This window comes from Bos indicus x Bos taurus, chromosome 3, assembly GCF_003369695.1.
Source record: "Bos indicus x Bos taurus breed Angus x Brahman F1 hybrid chromosome 3, Bos_hybrid_MaternalHap_v2.0, whole genome shotgun sequence".
Lineage (NCBI taxonomy): Eukaryota > Metazoa > Chordata > Mammalia > Artiodactyla > Bovidae > Bos > Bos indicus x Bos taurus.
The window spans coordinates 78,569,278-78,591,040 of NC_040078.1; the positions used below are offsets into that span (position 1 = coordinate 78,569,278).

General features: G+C 37.2%; 1 protein-coding gene across 1 annotated transcript in view; it reads left to right on the forward strand.

Annotated features, from left to right (window-relative positions):
* WDR78 (WD repeat domain 78) overlaps positions 1-21,763 on the forward strand; it is a 99,576-nt gene that overhangs the window by 29,576 nt on the left and 48,237 nt on the right. The window contains 2 exon segments of the mRNA XM_027536954.1: positions 7,527-7,683; positions 11,326-11,465. Coding sequence (XP_027392755.1) covers positions 7,527-7,683; positions 11,326-11,465 — 297 coding nt within the window.

Genomic DNA, 21,763 nt, shown 5'->3' on the forward strand with positions numbered 1-21,763 from the left:
AGGCCAACAAGGGAACACAGCCCTGAGAACAAAAAGGGCTTTTGTTTTTTTAGAGTTAAAGAATAAGTGGGCAGGAGAGAAGATCATCTTCTTCCTCATTTTTGGGTAGACAGCATGGCTTGCATCATTAGTTCTTCCTTTGACCCTATATGTTCTAATGGGGACTGTCATGACACTATTTAAATCAGATCTATATTATTAGAAGGATGATGACATATGGTGGCTCAGTCAGTAAAGAATCCACCTGCAGTGCAGGAGACCTGGGTTCAATTCCTGGGTTAGGAAGTTCCCCTAGAGAAGGAAACGGCAACCCACTGTAGTATTCTTCCCTGGGAAATCCCATGGACAGAGGAGCCTGGTGGGCTTCAGTCCATGGTGTCACAAGAGTTAGACACAACTTAGTGACTACACCACCACCACATAGTAATTCATCTCGGGTTTTGGTATAATGTCCCCTTTCACCTACTTTCTTTCCCTTTTCACCTGTGTTTCTGTCTTGACTACATGCAGAAATGCTACTTTTCAAGAACCATTAACTCCCTGACTTCATGTATTAATAACAAGATTCAGACCCTATATATATTTTGTCTTGCGTTTTAACAATCAGAGTTTGTGGCTTGAGTGTGCCTGGTGCTTAGATGCACCTGGTCTTTCTTCAAGGTAGTGTGGATTTTTGCTAGATTAGTAGATTCTTTTCTTGAGTGGTCAGTAGTTTATAACAGTCTCCCCAAACTCCCTTAAAATTCCCTTTCTGTCTTTAATCCTTTAGAGGGATTTCTAAACCATTTAGTTATCCTACTCTATCCCTATTACAATGATATTTTTAGCAATCTAACTTCATTCTCACTGCTTAAAACCCTTCAATGAATTTTCATTGCTCTTAAGAAAAAGACAATAATCTTTATGTAACAATTTGCCTTGAGGCCTACCTCTAAGAACTTCCCAGATGGTGCTAGTGGTAAAGAACCCACCTGCCGAGGTAAGAGACTTAAGAGATACAGGTTCGATCCCTGGATTGGGAAAATCCCCTGGAGGAGGGCATGTCAGTCCACTCCAGTATTCTTGCCTGGAGAATCCCAGCACAGCTACTACCTCTACTTGTTTCTAACAAAAACAATCAAAAGTATCAAAACTTCACCTCCAGAAGTGTTGAAGAATAGTATCGATGCTTATATCATCTTGGTTTGCTGGCTAATTCTAACTACAAAATCAAGCCTCTGTAAGTGAGGCAAAACCAAACTGGTTTTTCCAGTAGTCATGTATGGGTGTGAGAGTTGGACTATAAAGAAAGCTGAGTGCCGAAGAATTTATACTTTTGAACTATGGTGTTGGAAAAGACTCTTGAGAGTCCCTTGGACTGCAAGGCAATCCAACCAGTCCCTCCTAAAGGAGATCAGGCATGGGTGTTCCTTGGAAGAACTGATGTTGAAGCTGAAACTCCAGTACTTTGGCCACCTGATACGATGAGCTGACTTATTTGCAAAGACCCTGATGTTGGGAAAGATTGAAGGCAGGAGGAGAAGGGGACGACAGAGGATGAGATGGTTGGATGGTATCACCCACTCAATGGACATGGGTTTGGGTGAACTCTGGGAGTTGGTGATTGACAGGGAGGCCTAGCGTGCTGTAGTCCATGGGGCCGCAAAGAGTCAGACACGACTGAGCGACTGAACTGAACTGAACTGATGACCTGGCAACTCATTTAGATTCACATTTCTAAATCTTGAATGCACAGTAACATAATCTATATACCTTTAAAAATTTCCCACACTCATGTCTTACTCTAGGCCAACAATATAGGAATATCTGGCAGAGGGGGTTAGGCATAAGAAGTGGTGTGCTGATAAGTATAAAACTAACCTACTCTGAAGTAGAGAAAGTCCTGATTTGTAGTATTTGCCAATTTCTGTGGTATAAATATTTTCACCCCCAACAAATTCAAGCTATCAACATGAAATTTCTGAGTGGGAAGCTTACAAGACATGCTTAGTGAAACATTGTTATTCAGTATTTTTACAATACAGATGCAATAAATATAAATAACTTCAAGAGTCTAGAGAATAATAAAATTTAATAACATAGGAAGTGGTCATTTTTGAGTGGTTATTATCTTTGTTTTTAATATGTATTTAGTTGTAAGTTTATATAATTTAATTTTGAATAATGACTATTTAATGATTAGCTTACAAAATTCCTGATAATTTAATAATTGCCCCTTGCAAGCTGGTTCAGTCCTGCTATAACACACTTTTGGGTATATTTAAAAATTTCCCACATGCTTCTAATATATAACACTTTTATAAATTAGTATTAAAAATACTGATGACCTAGATCACATGTCCAGAATTCTGATTTAATTATCATAGAATGAATCCTGAACATCAAAGAAATAGTCCATGTGAAAAGAAATGTGCAGTGGATTTTTTAGGATGGTGAAACTATTCTGTGTGATTCCATAGTAGTGGACACATGACATTATACTTTTATCAAAATCCATAGACTCTTACAGCACAAAGAGTCAACCTTAATATACTACATTGAAAAAAAACAAATTCAAGAGATCAGAGCACCCAGAATGAAATACAAACTGTGACATAAGAATCTAACTGCTTTAGAAATATATGACTACTTCACTGAGAGACAGGGATGTCAGAGGAGGTATAGCTCTAAGTAACATTGAAATTGAATGGAGATTAGAAGATTAAAAGCATGGAGGTACACATAGCCTCCATACTCTTATTGGATAGAGTCATTTTCCACTGGAGTGTGAGTTAACAATCTGAAGCATTGTACATATATAAGGAAATGGCAACCAACTCCAGTGTTCTTGCCTGGAGAATCCTAGGAACAGGGGAGCCTAGTGAGCTGCCGTCTCTGGGGTCTCACAGAGTCAGACATGACTGAAGTGACTTAGCAGCAGCAGCACTAATATTAAACATGTAAATAAGTGGGAGGCAGATAGTACGCACTAGATTTTTTCACTGTCATTGGAGTTGGAGATTGCAGGCAAACAAAGGGAGAAGGTTAGAATTATCCATATGATACTGAGTGAGAGTCAGAAAGAGTAAACTAATGTTTAGCTTAATGTATATGTAGATTATATGTGTGTGGTTGGGGGGGTTTACTATAGACAAATATTTCTTAAGCCCTCTCTGCTAAGAAAGCCTAGAAGAAATGACACCCCTATAACAACAAGCATACCCAGTGCCCAGATCTTGGTTTCTGATACTGTTCTCCAATAAAAGGAACCAGGGGTCTTTAGAGAAATGACTGCTTCTAGACTGGAACAGAGAATATATAAGGTAAATCAGAAAGTAAACAAGTATTAGAAACTCCAATACTTTGGCCACCTGATGCGAAGAGCTGACTCATTTGAAAAGACCCTGATGCTGGGAAAGATTGAGGGCAGGAGAAGGGGACGACAGAGGATGAGATTGTTGGATGGCATCACTGGCTCAATGGACATGGATTTGGGTGGACTCCGGGAGTTGGTGATGGACAGGGAGGCCTGGCATGCTGCGGTTCAGGGGGTCGCAAAGAGACACAATTGAGTGACTGAACTGAAATAAGTGTTAAAGAGAAAAAACCACATTAAACAAACAAAAAATCATGTGAAAAGGACATAGCAGCCAACATCTTGCGATGGTAATAGGTGGAATAATTTCAAGAACAAAATATGTTATGTAATAGTGGATTACAATCCAAAGTATAAAGTAAATATCCATGAGTCCATAGTGATTCAAGTGAATGACTGATTAAATTAATGATTGAGAACAAATGTATACAAAAGAATTCCAAATGATTTATATAGATATTTCTCCTTCAAGAAGGTGGAGCTTAACTGTCTCATTTAAATGTGGGCTTTGCATATCAACTTCCTTCTAAGAAGTACAGGATATAGAAGGGGAGGGAAAGAGTAACTTTAATGCAGAGAAAGCTGACAAAGTCTACCTCAGGTCAAGGTGAACATCATCAGTAGTAAGTCATGTTGATAACATGTACCCTTGATATGATATGATAAGAATGACAATTTACCTCTGTAGTCTGCCTCCTAGAAATCCATAACCTGTCTAATATCAGACAAACTGAACTGATGGACATTCTACAGAATACATGACCGGTATTCCTCAAAACTCAAGGTCATCAAAACAAAGGAAGTTTGAGAAATTGTCACTGTGTAGGGAAACTTAAGAAGACACAATCAATAGACATAATATATCCTACATGTATATACATGTACATAATATATCCTACAATATATCCTGTAAAAGGAAAAGGACATTGGTTAAAAATTAAGGAAATTGGGATAGAGTATTCACTTTTGTTAATAATGAAGCATCAGTTTGGGTTTATTAGTTGTGATAAAGGTACCAAAGTAATGTTAACAATAGGAAACACTGGGTACAGGGTATACAGTAACTCTTCGTAATATTCTTGTGGATTTCTGTATATATAAAACTATTCTAAAGTTAATATTTATTAAATGTCAAAAAAATGTCTAAGGGTGAGTCACAGCAGTCTTTAATCAGTTCTCCAGATGATTCTGTTGCATGCTGAAGTTTGAGAACCATTGTTTTTACTGTACAACCAAAAGGAGGCTTATGGTTACAAAAGCTTATGATTTTAATGGCAAGGTAGGAGCCAAAACATCGTCTTACCTATAGATTGTGGGTGGTCTCACAGAACAATTGAATAATAATAGCTATCTTTTACGTGAACTCATAAAGTGTCTTGATACGTATGTAATTTGTGAGGAAGGGTGAGAATAAGATGCTTGTGTGACTGAATTGCACTGCAATTTTATCACACCAATTCTAGCTTATGCAGAGGCCAAGGAAGACTTCATAGATGATTAGCTACTGGAGTCTTTGAAGGTAGCCAAGTAATGATATCCCTTTCCCCTATGCAGTTCTGAATTAATTGAAAAATGTAATAAATGTAGATATGGTATATTAGAGCCAGAATATCACATTATGAATAAAGGCCTGCTGTTAAACTCTCAAATTTGACAGACTTACCCACCCATTCAATAAAACATCAGACCATCTCAGGCCTACCGCAACCCTCTCAATGGGAATCATGAGTAAAGGTGTGGAGAAGAGCCAAGATTGTCATTCTAGAGCTTCTTCCTTCTGTAAGAATCGTCAGGAGTGGAACTATGTTCCCTCCATCATTAGCAGTAAATAAGAACAGGCAAGGCAGATTGATATATTGTGATGTGTTTCTAGGTGGAGAGTGATATGTAGTTAAATCTGGTTTAAAGTCCATTTAGGGTTAGGGTGTCTGGTCAATAAATAGACAAATTCTATAGGTATATAGTGGAGTTTGAAGCAGTTTCTCAATATATAACGTATTCAACCAACATTCACGCAAAGGTTGCTAGAGAGATCCAGACAAAAATTCTTTCTGCCATCCTAGGGTTTTGTCTATGAGTGGTAGATCCTCTGCCACTAAGTAAAAGAAATCTACGACTTTCCTCAATCATGGTAGGTAACTAAGGTGTTACTCTATTGGTTCCATCTACTGTAAGATCATTCATTTTTATAATTAGCATATCTGTGTCATAATGGTACTTTGAGGAGGTTGTTGCTAAGTCATGTCCGACTCTTTGTGACCCCATGGACTGTTTGTAACACACCAGGTTCCTTTGTCCTCCATTATCTCCCAAAGTTTGCTCAAATTCATGTCCATTAAGTTGTTGATGTTATCTAACTAACTTATCCTCTGTCACTCCCTTCTTTTGCCTTCAATCTTTCCCAGCATCAGGGTCTTTTCCAACGAGTCGCCTCTTCACAACAGATGGCCATAGTATTGAAACTTCAGCTTTACCTTCTGTCCTTCCAATGAATGTTCAAGGTTAATTTCCTTTGGGATAGACTGGTTTAAATATCTTTTCAGTCCAAGGTACTCTCTAGAGTCTTCTCCAGCACCACAATTCGAAAGCATCAATTCTTCGGTGCTCAGCCTTCTTTATGGTCCAACTCTCACATCCGTACATGACTACTGGAAAAACCATAGCTTTGACTATATGGACCTCTGTTGGCAAAGTGATGTCTCTGCTTTTTTAATATGCTGTCTAGTTTTGTCGTAGCTACTTTGAGGTATATGTAACTAAATATTGGATGAAGACCTGGTGGTCTTAAAGAAAGGAAGTTTAGAGAAGAGCTCAAAACTGCCTGTGTGACTTTAAACTTCTCACTTAGCCTGTCTCTCATTTTCTTCATTGATCAAACTAACAGTTTGGACTAGATATATCTCCAGTTGTGTCCATGTGGATACTTTATTTACTTTTTCACTTATCCTATATCTGCTATGTAGGTAGATTTACTTATATAAATCATTTCTCCCTCATTTTAAATTTATTGCATAAATAATAAAAATTTAAAAACATTTTTAAAAAGAATTATCCAATACTGTAAAGGATTGGTAATTTAAAATTTTGTTTCCTCAGCTTCTCCATGGGCACTAGTATTTTAATTGTTACAATCATACTGTGGATTTTGTCATGGACTATTTAGTCACTTAACATTTTATCACAAACATTTTCATAATTTTAATATCATATTTAATTACTACTTAATATTCATAGATGAGTATACTCTAATTTATTTATCAGTTCCAAATGTTGGTGATTGATTTGTGGAATTAGTAGCTTGTATTTTTTTTTAAGCTATGAAAAAGGTGTTTTTCTCATACTCTGGGCCTTCTTAAGGAGACTAAGCCTTAATCTCTGGAAAGTTTATCCCCTTTGCCTATTCAAGCTTTACCCATGTCAGAATCTCATGGATCCCTGCTTCTCACCCTAATTTTTAACATAAAACATTGAATTCTGACCTATATATCCTTGTCATGGCTCCTTTATTACCCACACAACCAAGTGCAGACTCCCAGCCCTGAAACTCTGTCCTCAGTGAAATTTTTTAAGGACCTTGGACTTCTGACTAGACTACAGACTTGGGATTAACCCTTTTCAATGTATTTTTTGTGTGGATATTAAGTCTGTTTTTCTCCTGTATTTAACCACAACTTTCATTGGAGAATCTTTTGAGCTCTTGGTGAAGATGATTAGAGGTGGGCTATCATCTAAATCAAAAGTCAACAGATTAGAAGGACAAGAAGATATAGACAAGATATTAGATATAGACAAGAAATTAGCTTCAGGACTCGGAGAAGGGTTGCATATTATTTGGGAAATACACTTGTCCATATTCCTTTTGAGTTGTATCAACAGTCATTTACCTTAATCTCCCTGTTAATATTATGGGATAGATGTAATGGGATGCCCTTGTAGTCATGACTATACACTTGATATTGGAGTAAGCTTGATGTATCAGCAGCAGAGACGGTTTATGAGCCATAGGATCCAGTTTGGCTTCAGAAAGTTTAAATAGACTACATCTCACAACATGACGTATTCTTTGAGCATATAAAGCCACCTGCAATGTATGACTCATCATGACATTTTGATGAAGTGATGATTAAAATTAGCAGTTAATAGATTATTTTCATTAAATTATATATTTTAGATTTACGAGTTATGAGGACAGCACCTGGAAAAATTATAACAAAAGAAGACCTGGAGAAGACTGTAGAGATAATTCTCACAGAGACAGAAACAATGAACTTTTTAAATCTACCAACAGTTATGTTTTCTGTAGAATCTGAAGAAGCTGAGAAAGTAAGGTATGTGTGGTTTAATCATTTACATTGCTTTTGTAATTTAAATGCTAAATCAGAGGGCTCTATCTTTGTTTCTGTCTTTGAGGATTTCCGGATAAACACTGGTGGTATATGTGCCTTGTGAAACTGCATCCTATAAAGTGATATTTGTACCCCATGAAATTACATGTAAAGTATATATGTTGTATGTTCTTCCTAGAGGAGTAACTCATAGCTGTACCATATTCTTTAAAAATAGGTGAGCTACTAAGTTAAATAACAAAAGAAATAAAGGAAGCTTCTAAGTCTCAGTATAGGTTTTAATGATTTTTTTCTTTTATACATATATGAATTATTTTCAATTTAAAAAGAAATGACTGCCAGTTTTATATTCAAAACAACTTAAACTTAAGAAGGGAAAATGTGTTATGGGGATATGATGGAATTTACTATTGAGAGCAGATTTTCCATTTCTCTTTATTAATGAATATAAATGGATTTCTGACTCATGTATTTTGAAGTTCTGCTGTTAGGTACATATACATAAAGGATTGTTACATCTTTTTGTAGACTTGACCCCTTTATCATTATATAATACCCCTCTTTATCTCAAATAATTTTCTTTGCTCCAAAGCGTGCTCTGACTAAATTAATATGGCTGCTGCTGCTGCTGCTAAGTCGCTTCAGTCGTGTCCGACTCTGTGCGACCCCACAGATGGCAGCTCACCAGGCTCCCCCGTCCCTCGGATTCTCCAGGCAAGAACACTGGAGTGGGTTGCCATTTCCTTCTCCAATGCATGAAAGTGAAAAGGGAAAGTGAAGTCGCTCAGTCGTGTCCGACTCTAGCGACCTCATGGACCGCAGCCTACCAGGGACCTCCATCCATGGGATTTTCCAGGCAAGAGTACTGGAGTGGGGTGCCATTGCCTTCTCCGAATATAGCTACATAAATAGATTATTTAGTATTTATATAGTTATTCAGATTATTTGCCTTCAAGTATAATTTGAATATGATTCATAGTACTAAAAAATTCATCACTAGCATAATTAAGGTATTGTTTTTACCCAAATATAAAATATTGTAAAATTGTTTGGACTATAAAATACAATACAATTAGATCTTGAATAACATACTTTTTTAAAGTACATGAGACATAAGGGAAAAGTCCTAGGACCAGAAAAAGGAAAAGAATAACAATGGGATAGATAAGTGATTTAAAATCAGGGAGAGATGCTAGAGGAAAATGATAATATTAGCACATGGATCTAGAGCCCACCGGCAAGTCTTGGACCCCCCTCCCAAATTGAGAGAATCAAAAGAGAGGCTTTTATATTAAACCAAGACCCTTAGGGCTGCAGCTAGAGAAAGCCCACACACAACAATGAAGACCTAGCACAGTCAAAAATAACGAAAAATATTAGAAGAAAAATAAGATAGAGTTAAAACATCATTAACCCTAAGAAACTATCAAAATGATGACTGATAATTGCAAAAACATTTTAAAAGAATTTTAAAATAAAGTTTAGTTTATATAGTTGTTAAAATTAAAAAGTAAACAAAGCTTTAATCTTTGTTATTAAAAAGTAAGCATTTAAAATTTAAACGAGACATAATTGAATAGATATGTAATAAATCAAAACTTAGATCTAAGTTATACAAAATCTTGGAGAGAAAAATGATATCTAAAACATCAGAGAGAAATTAAACAGATATTGATAATAGGCTAAAGGTCTAACGTACACCTAATCATTTCCAAAAGGGCAGAATGCAAAGAATGGAAGAGAGCTGCTATTCAAAGACAGTAAGGATTTCCCCAAACTGTTGAAAAACACCATTCCACAGAAATAGGAATAAAAAAAAAAAAAAAGAAATCCACACACACCAATGGATACATTATACTCCAAAATACCAAATATTAAAAGAAGAATTTTTTTTTTTTGCTACCTTGGGTCTTTGCTGCAGCACTTGGGCTCTTTGTTGTGGCACGTGGGCTTGTCTTGTGGCACAGGAGCTCTAGAGTACATGGACTCAGTAGTTGCACTGTGCAGGCTTCACCAATTACAGCATACAGATGCTGTAGTAGTGCTCTATTGGCTTCATTGTCCTGTAGCATGTGGGATCTTATTTCCCTGACTAGAGACTGAACAATGTCCAATGCATTGGAAAGTGGATTCTTAGCTACTGAACCACTAAGATAATCCCTAAAAGATTTTAAAAGCAGAAGAAAACAGTAAAGAACATATCATTTACAGAGAAATAAACCAATAGCATTATTAGAGATAGAGTCACTTCATAAGGATAAGGGAGGTATAATTCTAAACATGAAACTTCTAATAAAATAACCTCTTAATATATGAGGCAAAAATCGGAAACTTGGTAAGTATTAAAATAGATATAAACATGCCTCTCAATTACTGATGTCAATCAGATAAAAAATTAGTTATAGAAAATTTGAACCCAAACCATAGTTTAATGGTAATATATAGAACTCTGAATTCAACAATTAGAGGACACATACTCTTTTCAAGCACACATGGAATATTATACAACTCACCCACGTACAAGGCCATGAAGTAAGGTTTCAAAAATTTCAAAGAAGTGATATCTGACAAATACTCTGAGCACAGTGGAGTGAAGTTAAAAATTAATAGCATAAATCTCAACTAAGACATAGAGACATATTCACATACACTTTTGAAAGTTAAAAAGTGCATTTTGTAAATTCCTCATGAACCAAATCATAATGGAAATCAAAGACATACTCAGAAGTAAATAATTATGAAAATAATGCATAGTACAGAGCTTCCCAGGCCAGGCTAGTGATAAAGAATCCACCTGCCAATGCAAGAGATGCAAGAGACCCTGATTTGATCCCTGGGTCAAGAAGAACCCCAGAGAAAGAAATGGCAATCCACTCCAGTATTCTTGCCTGCAGAATCCCATGGACAGAGGAGCTTGGTAGGCAACAGTCCATGGGGTCGCAAAGAGTTGGGCACGACTGAGCACCCACACCGGAGAAGGCAACGGGACCCCCACTCCAGTACTCTTGCGTGGAAAATCCCATGGACAGAGGAGCCTGGTAGGCTGCAGTCCATGAGGTCGCTAAGAGTCTGACACGACTGAGCGACTTCACTTTGACATTTCACTTTCACACATTGGAAAAGGAAATGGCAACCCACTCCAGTGTTCTTGCCTGGAGAATCCCAGGGACGGGGGAGCCTGGTGGGCTGCCGTCTATGGAGTTGCACAGAGTCGGACACGACTGAAGCGACTTAGCAGCAGCAGCAGCAGAGCACACACACACACACACACACATGCAATACATATTATGGAATGACACAAAAGTAGTACTTTGAGAGAAATTTGTGGTTTTTTCAAGTGTCTGTATCAAAGTTCATAAAACCTATGTGGAAATGGTATAAGGCCAATTGCACTATTGGTGGGTACTCAAAGTTGTAGGGATGTTGGGGAGTATAGTGTAAAAGAGTCTTTTGGAGGTAGTTTAATGCAGTGTTTTCCTAAGATTTTTGATTGTTCACTTTTTGATCACTTTTTAATGCAACCTACATTAAATAATTAATTTTGAGAAAAGTATAATATAAAAAGATATGTGTGGTAAAAATTAATTTTTATCAGTAAGTTGAGTATATATTATTTTTTTATAGCCAGAGAAACAAGAACTATGAGACTCTTTGTCGAAATAGATTGGGCAATGATTTATACGTAGAAAGGATGATGCAGACTATTAATGGAGCACCAAAAAATAAAGATGTTCAATGTGACAAAATCTTGAAAGAAGACAAAGGTAATTTATGTTATATTCTGCTTGGTAAATTACTATATTTTAATATACATCCATTGGGTCTGTTGATTAACAACTATTATAATGAAGTATATAAGGCAAAACGAAATGATTTGGCCAAATCACAATAGCTGGGTACTGTGATCTGCAACTTTCAAAATTTGACAATTTAGTTAATAAGTAATAAATACAGATTCAGAAGATTGGAATAGCATAATTATCAATCTTGATTTTTATACAAACTATATCATGGAACTTTGTACTCTTTACATATTAAGGGCAGATTTATGGCATCTTTATTTTCTCTTGTCCCACTCCCCTCCCAGATACAGTGGTGGTCTTAAAGACAGAAGCCTGCCTTCCTAGTGTGAGACCCTGGCCCTTGGTTCTAGAAGGAACAGAGCAGACCTTATTCTCAAAGAATTTGGCGTGTATGTTTTAACATGTCTAGGAGCTTCCTGGAATATTGACTCAAGGCTTTTGTCTTTTCTTGCCTAATTCAGAAAGACTATATTATGCTTATCACTATTAGAAAGTAACTCAAAGACATAGAAAGAAATAAAGAACACTGATAAAGGTAGCGACATAGGTAAACACAAAAGCCAGTATTATAATTTTGATTTGTAACTCCTGTGTTTTTGCAATGTGATTTAGAATAAATGCATTAAATAATAATTCTAAATCTATGCTACTGGGCATACAAAGTTGAAAGATATAATTTATGACATCAATTTAAAGTGGATGGGATTTAGCTGTATAGAAGCAGTTTATATAATGGAAGTAAGGTAGTATTATTTTAAAGTAGATCGTTGAAATTTTAAGAAATTAATTTTAATCCCCAAGGTAATCACCAAGAAATAACTTAAAAATTGCAGAAAAGAAAACTAGGAATAAGAATGATACACTATAAAAAATATCAAACACAAAAGAAGACAGTTATGGAAAATTTGAACAATATAGAAAGTATATGACATAAGAAGACAAATTAAAAGCATCAGAAGTCCTTCCTAAACAATTATTACTTTAAATAAGTGAATTAAAGACTCCAATTAAAGAGTAAAAGTTGGCAGGATGGATTTAAAAAAGACAGCAAACATCAAAAAATCTGTAAGAGAAAACCATGATCCATCTATGTGTTTTCTAACAAGAGACTGTTTTTTCCAGTTTTATTGAGAAATAATTGATATGCATCAATGTATAAGTACAGCATGATGGTTTGATTTACATGTATTGTGAAATGAGTACCACAACAGGTTTATTTAACATATAAACATTTTAAATAAAATGTTTATTTTTTAATGTTTAAATAAAATGTTTATATATCCATTTAAATAAAATGTTTATTTAAACATTTAGCATGTTTATTAACATGGATGTTAAATAAACATATAGTTACAATAAAAAGAAAAGTTGCATGATTTAAAATTAACACACAAAATTCATGTGTATTTCTACATACTACCAATGAGCAATCCAAAAAGGAAATTAAGAAAGTAATTTTGTTTCTAATAGCATCCAAAATAATAAATATATGTCAGAATAATAAAATAAAAATAAATATATGTCAGAATAATAAAATATGTCAGAATAAATTTAATTAAGGAGATGAAAAACTTGTACACTGATAACTATAAAACATTGCTGAAAAATGTAAAGGATACCTAAGTAAATGGGAATACATTCTGTATTTATGAATTGACTTAAGATTATTAAGATATGAATACCACCCAGAATAATGCCAAAGACTTTGAAATTTTTTTTTTTATTTTTGCTTCTTGGTCATGCTGTAAGCCAGATGGGATCTTAGTTCCCTGATCAGGGATGAACCTGCACCCGCTATAGTAGAAGCACAGAGTCTTAACCACAGGACTGCCAGGGAAGTACCCCCAAAGACTTCATTGCAACAACAGGAAAAAAAACCATCCTAAAATTTATGCAGAATATCAAGGGATCCCCAAGTAGCAAAAACAATCTTGACAAAGAACAGAGTTAGAGACCTCATACTTCCTGGTTTAAAAACTTGCTATAAAGTTATGATCAAAATAGGTTGTACCAGCATATAGATAGATATATAAACCAGAAGAATAGAATAGGGATCCCAGAAATAACCCTCAGATATATAGTTAAGTGATTTTTGATGAAGGTGCCAAGACCGTCAGCTGGTGCTGGGGAAACTAGATAGCCACATGTGAAGAATAAAGTTGGATTCAGACCTCATATTATATGGAAAAATTAACTCAAAAGTGTTGTTAAGTTTAGTCGCTCAGTTGTGTCCGACTCTTTGTGACCCCATGGACTGCAGCACACCAGGTGTCCCTGTCCATCACTAACTCCTTGAGCTTACTCAAACTCATGTCCATCGAGTTGGTGATGCCATCCAACTATCTCATCCTCTGTCATCCCCTTCTCCTCCTGACTTCAATCATTCCCAGCATCAGGGTCTTTTCAAATGAGTCAGTTCTTCCCATCAGGTGGCCAAAGTATTGGAGTTTCAGCTTCAACATCAGTCTTTCCAATGAATATTCAGGACTGATTTCCTTTAGGATGGACTGGTTGGATCTCCTTGCACTCCAAGGGACTCTCAAGAGTCTTCTCCAACACCACAGTTCAAAAGCATCAATTCTTCAGCCCTCAGCTTTCTTTATAGTCCAACTCTCACATCCATACATGACCACTGGAAAAACAATAGCCTTGACTAGACGGACCTTTGTTGGCAAAGTAATGTCTCTGCTTTTTAATATGCTGTCTAGGTTGGTCATAACTTTTCTTCCAAGGAGCAAGTATCTTTTAATTTCATGGTGCAGTCACCATCTGCAGTCATTTGGGGGCCCCCCAAAAATAAAGTCTCTCACTGTTTCCATTGTTTGCCCATCTATTTCCCATGAAGTGATGGGACCGGATGCCATGATCTTCATTTTCTGAATGTTGAGCTTTAAGCCAACTTTTTCACTCTCCACTTTCACTTTCATCAAGAGGCTTTTTAGTTCCTCTTCACTTTCTGCCATAAGGGTGGTGTCATCTGCATATCTGAGGTTATTGATATTTCTCCCGGCAATCTTGATTCCAGCTTGTGTTTCTTCCAGTCCAGCGTTTCTCATGATGTTTCCTTTGGTATCTCTAATTTTCCTGAAGAGATGTCTAGTCTTTCCCATTCTACTGTTTTCCTCCATTTCTTTGCATTAATCACTGAGGAAGGCTTTCTTATCTCTCCTTGCTATTCTTTGAAACTCTGCATTCAAATGAGTACATCTTTGCTTTTCTCCTTTGCCTTTCACTTCTCTTATTTTCACAGCTATTTGTAAGGTCTCCTGAGAAAACCATTTTGTCTTTTTGCATTTCTTTTTCTTGGGGATATTCTTGATCCCTGCTTTCTGTACAATGTCATGAACCTCCATCCATAGTTCTTCAGGCACACTATCAGATCTAATCCCTTGAATCTATTTGTCACTTCCACTGTATAACTGTAAGGGATTTGATTTAGGTCATATCATAGTGGTCTAGTGTTTTTCCCTATTTTATCCAACTTAAGACTGAATTTGGCAATAAGGAGTTCATGATGTGAGCCACAGTCAGCTCCTGGTCTTGTTTTTGCTGACTGTATAGAGCTTCTCCATCTTTGGCTGCAAAGAATGTAATCAGTCTGATTTCACTATTGACCATCTGGTGATGTCCACATGTAGTCTTCTCTTGTGTTGTTGGAAGATGGTGTTTGCTATGACCAGTGCATTCTCTTGGCAAAATGCTATTAGCCTTTGCCCTTCTTCATTCTGTACTCCAAGGCCAAATTTGCTTGTTACTCCAGCTATCTCTTCCTATTTTTGCATTCCAATCCCATATAATGAAAAGGACGTCTTTTTTTGGTGTTATTTCTAGAAGGTCTTGTAGGTCTTCATAGAACCATTCAATGTCAGCTTCTTCAGCATTACTGGTAGGGCATAGTCTTAGACTACTGTGATAGTGAATGGTTTGACTTGGAAACAAACAGAGATCATTCTGTTGTTTTTGAGATTACATCCAAGTACTGCATTTTGGACTCTTTTGTTAACTATGATGGCTACTCCATTTCTTCTAAGGGATTCTTGCCCATAGTAGTAGATAATAACAGTCACCTGAGTTAAATTCACCCATTCAAGTCCATTTGCTGATTCCTAAAATGTTGATGTTCACTCTTGCCATCTCCTGATTGACCACTTCCAATTTGCCTTGATTCATGAACCTAACATTCCAGGTTCCTATGCAACACTGCTCTTTACAGCCTTGGGCTTTACTTCCATCACCAGTCACATCCACAACTGGGTGTTTCTTTGGCTCTGTCTCTTCATTCTTTCTGGAGTTATTTCTCCACTGGTCTCCAGTAGCATATTGGGCACCTCCTGACCTGGGGAGTTCATCTTTCAGTGTCCTAACTTTTTGCTTTTTCATACTGTTCATGAGGTTCTTAAGGCAAGAATAGTGAAGTGGTTTGCCATTTCCTTCTCCAGTGGACCATGTTTTGTCAGAACTCTCCAACATGACCTGTCCATCTTGGGTGGCCCTACATGGCATGGCTCATAGTTTCATTGAGTTAGACAAGGCTGTGGTCCATGTGATCAGATTGGTTTTCTGTGATTCTGGTTTTCATTTCTTCTGCCCTCTGATCAGTCAGTTCAGTCGCTCAGTCGTGTCTGACTCTTTGCAACCCCATAAAACACAGCACGCCAGGCCTCCCTGTCCATCACCCACTCCTCGAGTTTACCCAAACTCATGTCCATTGAGTCGGTGATGCCATCTAACCATCTCAACCTCTGTCGTCCCCTTCTCCTCCTGCCTTAAATCTTTTCCAACATCAGGGTCTTTTCAAATGAGTCAGCTCTTTGCATCAGGTGGCCAAAATATTGGAGCCTCAGCTTCAACATCAGTCCTTCCAATGAACACCCAGGACTGATCTCCTTTAGGAGGGACTGGTTGGATCTCCTTGCAGTCCAAGGGACTCTCTCAAGAGTCTTCTCCAGCACCACAGTTCAAAAGTATCAATTCTTCTGTGCTCAGCTTTCTTTATAATCCAACTCTCATATCTATGACTACTGGAAAAACCATAGCCTTGAATAGACTGACCTTTGTTGACAAAGTAATGTCTCTGCTTTTTAACATGCTGTCTAGGTTGGTCATAACTTGCCTTCCAAGAAGTAAGTGTCTTTTAATTTCATGGCTGCAGTCACCATCTGCAGTAATTTTGGAGCCCCCAAAAATAAAGTCAGCCACTGTTTGCACTGTTTCACCATCTATTTGCCATGAAGTGATAGGAGAAGGGTAAAAGACTTATGGAAGCTTCCTGATGGGAAAGACTGACTGAGGGGGAAACTGGGTCTTGTTCTGATGGGAGGGGCCATGCTCAGTAAATCTTCAATCCATTTTCTGTTGATAGGCGGGGCTGTGTTCCCTCCCTGTTATTTGACCTGAGGCCAAACTATGGTGGAGGTGATAAAGATAATTTTGACCTACTTTGAAAGGTCCCATGCTTGCACTGTTGCACTCAGTGCCCCCAACCCTGCAGCAGGCCACCACCAACCCGTGCCTCCACTGGAGACTCCTGGACACTCATCGGCAACTCTGGGTCAGTCTCTTGTGGGGTCACTGCTCCCTTCTTCTGGGTCCTGGTGCACACAAGGTTTTGTTTGTGCCCTCCAAGAGTCTGTTTCCCCATTCTTGTGTAAGTTCTGGCAGCTCTATGGTGGGGTTAATGGCGACTTCCTCCAAGAGGACTTATGCCATACCCAGGTCTACTGCACCCATAACCCCTGCAGCAATGTACTGCTGACCCATACCTCTGCAAGAGACATTCAAACACAGTTCTGTCTCAGTCTCTATGGGGTCTCTGGGTCCTGGTGCATACAAGTTTTGTTTGAGCCCTCTGAGTGTCTCTGGCAAGTATATAGTTTGATTCTATATGTGATTTCACCCCTCCTACTGTCTTGCTGGGGCTTCTCCTTTGCCCTTGGACGTGGGATAAGAGCCAAAATTATAAAACTCTTAAAAAATTTGAGGTAGATATTTTTGCCTTTGCCTTGACAGTAGATTCTTAGATATGACACTGGAATCATTGTGAACAAAAGAAAAAATACTGAGCTGCATCAAAATTAAAAGCTTTGTCCATCAAATAGCTATCAAAAAAGTGAAAGGACAACTTACATGATGGAATAAGATATTTGCAAATCGTATTTCTCTTAAGGTCTAGTATCCAGACTATATACAAAACACTTATAATCCAAGAACCAGAAGACAACAGAATAAAACAGTGGGCATAAAACTTGAACTTGTTTTCCAAAGGAAGAAAACAAATGACCAACAAGCAGAAGAAAATATGTTAAACACCATTAGTCATTAGAGAATACAGTAAATACCACAATGAGTTGCTGCTTCTCCCACATTAAATGGCTATAATTAAAAAGAACAAACCAGAGGACAAGCATTGACAAAGAAGTTGATAAATTGAAGCTCCCATACAGTGCTGCTGGGAATGTAAAATGGTTCAGCTGCTCTGGAAAATAGTTTGGTAATTCCTCAAATAATGAGAAAGACTTTCCTTATGACTCAGCAGTTCCACTCCTAGGTATATACCTCATAGAATTGAAACTAGGTACTCAAATACATGTACACACAAGTTCTTGAAAGCAATACTTACCACAGTCAAAAAGTAGAAACAACTGAAATGTCAATCAGTGAATGAATGAACAGACAAAGTGTGTAAATACATATGTGAAGTGAGTGAAAGTCTCTCAGTCATGTTTGAGTCTTTGTGACCCCATGGACTACACAGTCCATGGAATTCTCCAAGCCAGAATACTGGAGTGGGTAACCTTTCCCTTCTCCAGGGGATCTTCTCAACCCAGGGATTGAACCCAGGTCTCCTACATTGCAGGTGGATTCTTTACCACCTGAGCCACAATGAAAGCCCAAGAATACTGGTGTGGGTAGCCTATCCCTTCTCCAGTGGATCTTCCTGACTCAGGAATCGAACTGGGGTCTCCAACTGAGACCCCAGTTTCTTCACCAACTGAGCTATCAGGAAGACTCGTAAATACATATAATGGAATATAATTCAGTCACAAAAGGAATAAAGTACCTTCTCTGAGAAACTACCCCTCTTCTACCCTGGAATATGTCAAAAATTTCTACTCTGGAGAGGACAAAATAGAGGCTCTTTAGATGGAGAATACCAGGCACAGATCAAGACATGGGTTGTTGTTGTTCAGTCACTGAATCATTCTTTGTGACCCCATGAACAGCACCATGCCAAGCTTCCCTGTCCTTCACTATCTGCTGGAGTTTGCTCAAATTCATGTCCACTGAGTCAGTGATGTTTTGTAAAAAACATCCTCTGTCGCCCCTCTCTCCTCCTGCCCTCAATCTTTCCCAGCATCAGAGTCTTTTCCAGTGAGTCAGCTCTATGTATCAGGTGGCCAAAATATTGGAGCTTCAGCTTCAGCATCAGTCCTGCCAATGAATATTCAAGGTGGATTTCCTTTAGGATTAACTGGTTTGATCTCCTTGCAGTCCAAGGGACTCTCAAGAGTCTTCTCCAGCTCCACAGTTCAAAAGCATCAATTCTTTGGCTCTCAGCCTTCTTTATGACCCAACTCTCACATCTGTACATGACTACTGGAAAAACCATAGCTGACTATACAATGGATACTTAAGCAAAACAAACAAACAAAAAAACTACAAAAAAACCCCAAACAAATACCCCCAATGCATACTGAATTCTATACACAGAGAGTCCCTGAAATCCTATCCTCCCTCATAGAAGGCTTATAAAACCATAGGTAGCCAGATTCTTAATTATCCTTTATCTGGATGTACCAACAGTTAATTTATTCATTTGCCTACTGAAAGGCATCTTGATTGTTTCAAGTTTTGGCACTTATCAGTAAGGCTGGTATAAATATCTATGTGCAAGTTTTTGTGTAGATATAGGTTTTTAAGTCCTTTGGGTAAATATTGAGGAGTGTGATTATTAGATTGTATGGAAACAGTATTTTTATTTATTTATTTTTAATAGCCACACTGCCTTCTAAAGTGATTGTACCATTACCAGCAGTGATGGAGAGTTACTGTGGTTTCACATCCTCACTAGCATTTCGTGTTGTCAGTATTCCAGATTTTGACCATTCTAGTAGTATGCAGTGGTAACTTATTTTTGTTTGTTTGGGTGGGGGTTGGCTATGCTGCATGGCTTGGGGAATTCTGGTTCACCAATTAGGAATCAAACCCTGATCCCCACAGTGAAAGTGCCAAGTCCCAACCACTGGATCACAGGGAATTCCCCTCATTTTTTGTTTTAACTTATTTTCCCATGATGACATATGATAAGGAGTATATTTTCCTATACTTACTTGCCACCTGTATGCCTTTTTATTTGGATGAGATATCTGTTAAGTTCTTTGGCCCATTTTAAAATTTGGTTGTTTGTTTTCTTATTGTTAAGGATCAAAAGATATTTGTATATTTTAGACAACAGTCCTTTTTCAATTATATCTTTAGCAAATGTTTTCTTCCAGTGTGTGGCTTGTCTTGCTATTCTCTTGACATTTTCTTTTACAGAGCAGACATTTTTAATTTTAATGAAACCCAGATTATCAATTATTGCTTAATAGATTGTACTTTTGCTGTTGTTTCTAAAAAGTTATTGCCATACTCAAGGTCATCTAAATTTTTGCCTATATTTTCTTCTATGAGTTTTCTAGTTTTGCCTTTTACTTTTAGGTTTAAAACAAGTTTTTAGTTAATTTTCCTGAAGGATGTAAGATCTGTATCTAGATTTTTTTTTTTTTTTTTGCACTTGGATGTCCGGTTTGTTCCAGCACCATTTGTTGAAAAGCCTATCTTTGCTTCATCTATTTTTGTTCCTTTGACAGAGATTAGCTGACTATGTTAATGTCAGTGTTTTTCTGAGCTCTCTATTCTGTTCCGTGCACATTATCTTGATTACTGTAGCAGTGTAGTAAGTCTTCAGGTTGAGTAGTGTCAATGCTCCTATTTTGTTCTTTGTCTTCAATATTGTGCTGGCTTTTCTGGGTCTTTTGTCCCTTTATGTAAACTTTAGAATCAGTTCCTTTTTGTCAATTCGCTTCTTTTTTAATTGGAGGAAAACTGCTTTACAATGTTGTGTTGGTTTCTTTCTGGAAGCATGAGGTCTTCTGCCAGCATTTAGTAGGTGTTCTGTAGGAGTTGTTCCACATGCAGAAGTATTTTTGATGTATTTGTGGGGAGGAAGATGATCTCCACGTCTTACTCCTCCACCATCTTGAGAGTCTCCCCTAGAATCTGTTTGTTAATATGCACAAAGTAACTTGCTTAGATTTGATTGAAATTGCATTGAATCTATAGATCAATTTGGGCAGGACAGGCATCATGACAATGCTGAGTTGTCATGCTATCAATAAACATGGAATATCTCTCCATTTATTTCATTCTTTAATTTTGTTCATCAGAGTTTTGTAGTCTTCCTTACGTTTTGTACATATTTTGTTAGACTTATTCCTACTTCGCTTTTGGGTGCTAATGTAGATCATATTGTTTCAAATTTCAAATTCCTTTGTTCATCGTTAATATATAGCAAAGAGATTGATTTTTGCATAGTGTTAACCTTGTACCCTGAAACTTTGCTGTAATCACTTAGTAGTTCAGTAGTTTTTTTGTTAATTCTTTCAGGTTTTCTATATAGATGATTACGTCATCTGAGTTGAAAAACAGTTTATTTATTCCTTTCCATTCTGTACTTCTTTTATTAGCATTTACTTTTTCTTATCTTACTGCATTAGCTTGGACTTCCAGTATGATGTTGAAAGGAGTGGTAAGAGGAGACATCTTTGCCTTGTCCTGATCTTAGTGAAATATTTCCTAGTTTCTAGAAGAAACTCATTGGGTTTTGTAGGTGTTCTTTATCAAGTTGAGGAAGTTCCACCTCTATTCCTAGTTTACTGCAAGTTTTTATCATGAATGAGTGTTGGATTTTGCCAAGTGCCTTTTCTGAATCTGTTGATATGACCAAGTCATTTTTCTTCTTTGGCCTGATATTATAGATTACATCAATCAATTTTCCAGTGTTGAACTAGTTTTGCATATCTGGGAGAAACTCCACTTAGTTGTGGTGTGTAATTCTCTTTATATATTGTTGGATTTGATTGCTAACATTTTGTAGAGGATTCTTGCATCTATGTTCATGAAAGTTATTGGTCTGCCATCTTCCTTTCTTATGGTCTGTTTCTGGTATTGGAGTAATGCTGGTCTCAAAGTATGAGTTAAGTATTCCCTCTATTTCT